Source organism: Micropterus dolomieu, linkage group LG02, assembly GCF_021292245.1.
Source record: "Micropterus dolomieu isolate WLL.071019.BEF.003 ecotype Adirondacks linkage group LG02, ASM2129224v1, whole genome shotgun sequence".
Taxonomy (NCBI): domain Eukaryota; kingdom Metazoa; phylum Chordata; class Actinopteri; order Centrarchiformes; family Centrarchidae; genus Micropterus; species Micropterus dolomieu.
The window spans coordinates 29,845,987-29,852,127 of NC_060151.1; the positions used below are offsets into that span (position 1 = coordinate 29,845,987).

The window sequence follows — 6,141 nt, forward strand, 5'->3', positions numbered from 1 at the left end:
ATGGATGGATGTATATGGATGGATAGATGGATGGACGTACGAGGCGCCCTGGGCTACCTTGACTGCGGAGCCCTACACGTGCAAAAACAATGATTTATCTCAGAGAGAGGAAAGTATTCTGAGACCAAAGCCAACATCATTACAACCTTATGTGTGCTCTCTCTGAACTTCCAAGGTAGAAGCAAAGAACTGATCAGAGAAAACCACCTTCACCGACCTGAAGGGTGAGCTCTGTGAGCGATACGTAGGGCAGCGGGGTTGGTGTGGATCCCATCAGCTATCATGCCATAGTAGACTGTCCTGCCTGCAGGAATCTGATCGCTGGTCAGCAGACCCACTATACCAGGGTCCCGATGGTGGAACTGGATCACAGCACAGCAAGAGACAACAGAAGATGGCATTAGCAACGAATAAGACCTAACCAGAGCTACAAGGAGAGCACATATTGGATCATAAGGCAGACCCGAAGGAAGCCGTCTGCCGCATATTAAACATAACAACATCATAAGTCTGTGAAATGTGGTGGCTGCAAACTTCCTGATCTTCATGTTCTTAAGAGGAGGGAAGAGTCAGTCAGCCATAGGGTCGGGCATCATTCAGTTTATCCAATCCAGTTCTGATTCTTCTTACTGAATCTTATCTCGGTTTTGCTGCGGTCCGCCACAGTCCAGGACTGGAAACAGAAGGACTCTCTTCTTCATGCTTTGTTGTCGTAACAAATGATGTGACGTTAGGTCAGTGTTGCAGCTCCTGGCAGATAAGAGACACTTTTATGGACTGTAAATGGACTAACTGCAGTTCAGTCAGGAGCTGCATAAAGTTAGCAACTGAGAAGCAGAATCCAAATGCACGGGTCTTATCCAGTCCATAGTTCCCGGAAATTTGGTAACAGGTTCCAACCCTAGTCAGCCATGTGGGGGCAGGTGAGGTGGTGTTTTTTTTCCTGACTACCAGACACCCTTTGCTCACTGTAGGAAATAGTTCAATGACAACAGATGTTGATGGGGAAGGTCTGGGAGTTAGAGGAGGATCCACCTTCATACAGTCTTGGCATTTCACTGAACTGCCCCTCCACTGTAAGTTACGTCTTCCCTGTTGTTAACATGTTTTCACCAGATTGTTTTGACATTTTTGTGAACAGGAATTTATAGATTGTTTAGATACAGGGTCTAAAAAGAGGAGCCGGTGGTACTCACGGGCATCATGGCGTTAAAAAGGTGAGTGATGAAGGAGGCTCCGTGCTTAACAGCCTCCTCCGCCTGGGCCAGGTTGGAGACAGAGTGACCTACATGATGAAAATAGCAACAAGGAGAAGAATCCTGTTAATACAGTCAGAGGTGTCTACACATAAATACAGCCAACAGACCTGTATTGAGTTTGTTCACAGTAAGAGGTGTAAAAAAAAAAAAGCCACATCAGTCCATTCGGTTCGGTTTGGGTCTTTATGGCGCAGAAGTAAATGATGCTCACCTAAGGACACAGTGATGCCCCTCTGGCAGAGCACCTCCACCACTGATTGGCTCCTGGACAGCTCAGGAGCCAGCGTCACTATGGCCACGTTGTCCAGGCTGCCGTAGGCCTCCATCAGGTCCTCGATCCCTCCGGTCTGGAAGGTACGAAGAAACTGCTCCGGGTGAGCTCCTTTCTTCTCCACACTTATGAACGGGCCCTCCAGATGGAAACCTGCAGACACAAGATTCTGACTCAGTCCTGCTGCCCCAAACACTCACTTCTGCACGACTTGTGGATTCACCCGCCGCTGAAAGTAGTCCCCAACAAAATGCACTATTTCCTCCTGTTTGATAGAAACTACAGCGACTGCAGCTGTTTTAGGAAACTACTTTTAAAAAGAAACTATTTATCTGTGAGATGTTTTTCAAGATTTACATCTTCAGGAGGAACCAATAGGCTCGGAGCTGAGAGCCACTGACAGGAAGTAATTAAAGATTTTAGGCTATATGTAACAAAGTGCTTTACAGCAATCAGTGTAAAACATAGACACATACAGTAGTGGTGTGCAGAAAATAAAATCAATCCATCCAAAAGTCTAAGTTGCCTAAATGAAACATAAATCAGTCAAATTATAGAATAAATATGCATCACACATCGAAAGTTTTTTTGTATAAATTAGTCTTAAGAAGTGAAATAAAACCAGTACCAGACTCCTCTGGTAGACCAATAGGGGCCCGGACAGAAAAGAACCTGCCTCCTCTGGTTTTTAGCCTACACCTTGAAATAGAGGATTAATAGAGGATCAAAAGATCAAAGATCAAAAAGGTTGTCAGTAAACTGAAATCAAAAAAAATAATAATAACTTTCCGATACAACAATCTGATTATTACACAATTTTAAGTCGCTTTGGATAAAAGCGTCCGCTAAATGAATAAATGTAATGTTTGAAACAAGAACATCAGGACCACCTTAAAAGAAAAACTGAACTACTATCCCCGCCTGTACGATTAATCACGTCTCATTGATGGAATCCAAAACAGCTAGAAACACATCTGCCTTCAGATGCGATCGGACGACACGTCATATGAACTAGATTCCTGGATTTGTACTTTGTTATTAAAGGGCTTTGGCGAAGCAACACACCGAGTTGCTAAAGCTTTACCACAGCTGACATGTCTTACCAAGAACTCCAGCACCGTGCGCTCCTCCGTTGTGAACTTTCACCTGAGGCAGAACCTGAAACGCACATTTTTGTCATTAGAAAAAGGAAAAAGGAAACCAACGATAGATTTTTATGTGGGGTAGCTTCTTCTCACAAATATTAAACCAAGAAAATCCATTTTAAGTGACACATTTTATTTGTTAGGAACATTTCCTGTTTGATGTTCTGTACAGTTGCTTGAAAATGAATCGACTTTTATCCATTTGTGGATTTGTTGCTGCAGTTCCTCTTCTCGCCCCGTGTGTTGAATGCTCCGTTTTAGCTACCGAGTGAAGCATCTCACTTCAGTTTGATCTTTGTGAGGAGCTGCACGTGCACAGTACCGATGTAAGGTACTAAAGTACCTAGGCGGACGTCTTGTTACTGTGTGCTGCAGCTCAGCGTGTTTCTCCACCAGTGTTTTTGATGGCGTGCCACACTAGCCGCTAGGTGACCATTATGACGCGTGTTACAAAGTGACGCAGATAGGTTACTGAAGTACGGGCTGGACTACAATCTAGCTGTTTTCAGGCAGTTCAGGAGCAGTGTTTTCTGTGGGAGATGGTAACTCCCTTCAGGGTGGACTTAGGTTTGCAAAGTGAAAAAGCCCAATTACATGCAAAAAAAAGCCAAAAAGCTGAATATGACCTCTTTAAAGCTGCTGTAGGGTCACTATATCCTGACAGCAACGTCGGAGTGATACGAGCAGCAGAGAGACAGACGTGGAAGGTTTTGCATTGTGTTGTTCAATTGTTCCCGACTGCAGCGTTGACTGACTTAATTCTGTTTAGTTGTAGAGCTGCTGAAATGTTTATTTATTTTGAACGTAGGGGTTCGTTTAACCTCTGTTGGCACACACATTTAATTTAAAGTTTAGTTCATGTTTCCCTGCTGTTGTGTTCTATCAAGTGTTGAGGTCACCTTGTGGTAGACAGAAGGAGGGGAGGTGACCAGAGTGGGACAGAAGGACGTCACGCCGTGCTCCAGGATCTTTTTGGCCACAAAAGAAACTCCACTGCCGACGTCCTCCGAGGCCTGAGAGAAGTCGATGCCGTATCCTCCTGCAGGGACGGAGAGGACAGACGGCTCAGGACGTATTCTGTAAGACACCGCTGTCTAATCCACACAGTGACAGTTCAAGCTGCATGTTTTATCTGAAAATAAGTCTAAAAACCTGAAGATAATTCAATGAACATTTGTCATTTATGACAAAGAGAAACAGAAGCTCTGCATAATGGAGAAGCTGGAAGCAGACCACAGTTTGAGATGCTTGCTGAACAATTTATAAAAAATAAAACGTACGTCTTTAGAGAAAAGTCCGACAAACAGTTCAAATCTCCGTAAGTTCAGTTATTATAAGAGACTAAAACCAGAAGCTGAAACTTCAGAGGAGGGACTGAGTCACAAGTAAGTCTCAAGTCTTAACACTCAAGTCCCAAGTCGAGACCTGTCGAAACAGGCGAGTCCCAAGTCCTGTCGTCACCTTGAACTCTGCAGAACTTTAGTTGAACATTTGTTTTAGTCTTTTAGTGACTTTTCATAAATTTAATTGATTGATTGAGAATGCAATTGGCAGATGAATCGAAAGCTTTTTTACAACCAAAATGCTGGACTCCACAAGTTTAAAGGGCTGTTTGAGGGTTCAGACCTGGTTTTAGGGTCAGGTTAGATTTAGGGTTAGACATGTAGGGTGAGGGGCTCGTGAATGCGTTATGTCAGTGATGGAGCCCCACGAACATAGTGACACAAGTCTGTGTGTGCGCGTCTGGTACCATTTATCTGAACGTCTATAAAGCCCGGGGCGATGATGCTGCCTTCACAGTCCACATGTTTGTCGGCGTAACCATGCTCATCAAAGAACAGCTTCTCCGGATCTAAAATCCTCCCTTCACGCACCCACAGGTCCTCTCTGCACAAACACACACATACAGACACACACAGTGACGCTCTGCTCTGTTTTCACAGTGTAACCTCAGGTGTGTGTGTGTGAGTTGTACCTCTGCAGCCGGTGGTCTCTCAGTATTCTGCAGTTGATGAACTGAGTGATGGGAGCGTCGGACACTGATTTGTTGGTCGGCATGTTTTACTCTCAGCGGAGAGCGCACAAGGGCTGAAACAGAAGCAGTAAATTAATCAATCGCATAATGCATCCCTTAGTTCCAGCTTCGCAACTGTGACGATTTCCTGCTTTTGTTTTCATATGTGACAGTAAACTTATTATCTCAGTGGTGGAAGAGGCACTCGGATCTTTAACTTAAGTAAAAGTATTGAATTTTTAAAATGTGCCTAAAGAGCCCCATTGTGAACATTGAGCGTCCAAAGATTTTATATTAGAAATGTACAATATGGGTCTTCAGGATTTAGAAACAGCTGGAAGCTAACTTGCATTCAGTATAATTAGCATTAATGAGTATAATCACCTATATGGGGAATATTTCAGCAACCACTTGGCTGATTTGAACAATATTGGAGTCGTTTTGAGGGTTATTGAGGATGTTGAAAATGGTTGTTGGAATCAATTCAAGCAATTAATTTTGAGGTTATTTATGTGTTTAATATATTGGACCTGCATTTCAGTATCAAGGGAACTTACTGCCATTGGTGTGAATGTTGAGACATAATATATCTTTAAGTTCTGCTCATGTGTTCAACCAGTTAAACATTTTTAATTGCATTATGCTCCCTTCTCTCTTATGTTTGAGGATACTATACAGCTATAGTCATATTATTATAGCTTGTTATGGTACATCAGCTCATAGTGTGAATTAAAATGTTCTGCATCGTTTGGATCATTGTGTTCATAAATATCCTATAATTTATAACAGATAAAGTTATTTTAATTATTTCAAATACATTTTCTGTCCAGTTCAATCGATTCAGCGTCCTAAATCCTAAATTGACTGAAACTTCTTAAAAATCAGCCCACTGGGAGTTGAAACCACTACTTCTGGTTTAAATGGTTTTCAAATGTTGAAAACGTTATAAATGCATTCAGCATCCTCAAAAGCCTCCAAAACCGCTCCAATATAGTTGCTAAAATGTTTTCCATATAGGTGATTATACTAATGAATGCTAATTGAACTAATTGCCCAACAAATGCAAGTTAACGTCCAGCAGTTTCTAAATGCAGTGGGGACCACATACCCATACATACATATACTCAAAATTAAGAAGATGTAAAAAGGACCCTGTAGATATATGATCCATCACATATCTTTAATCAACAACTGTTTCTTCATTTTCAAACAGTCATGGTTACTGTGGAAAAGGAAATGTGCATGATCTTCTAAAGCAGACTTTGGGAGCAACATAGGTAGAACAATTGTCATGGTTGGCGTGCTCTCCTTTTTAATTACAGCTATCACTGGATATGAAGTGTCCAGCCACATATGCAGCAGCAGCAGCAGTATTAAATAGCCTACTATCTATCTTATCAGTGAAGGTGCAGCAGCTGACTTTGACCCCTGATCTTCTTTATGCTCTCATGG

At 42.4% G+C, this 6,141-nt stretch overlaps 1 protein-coding gene across 2 annotated transcripts in view; it reads right to left on the bottom strand.

Moving 5' to 3' along the window:
* The window catches only part of amdhd2 (amidohydrolase domain containing 2), a 16,661-nt gene that overhangs the window by 8,470 nt on the left and 2,050 nt on the right, over positions 1–6,141 (bottom strand). For both annotated transcript variants that reach the window (XM_046037836.1, XM_046037828.1), the window contains exons 2-8: positions 4,651–4,763; positions 4,426–4,562; positions 3,575–3,714; positions 2,634–2,688; positions 1,471–1,683; positions 1,197–1,285; positions 218–362 (exon numbers count right to left, since the gene is read on the bottom strand). In XM_046037836.1, coding sequence (XP_045893792.1) covers positions 218–362; positions 1,197–1,285; positions 1,471–1,683; positions 2,634–2,688; positions 3,575–3,714; positions 4,426–4,562; positions 4,651–4,733 — 862 coding nt within the window. In that variant the 5' untranslated portion in view covers positions 4,734–4,763. The remainder of the gene's footprint in view (positions 1–217; positions 363–1,196; positions 1,286–1,470; positions 1,684–2,633; positions 2,689–3,574; positions 3,715–4,425; positions 4,563–4,650; positions 4,764–6,141) is intronic.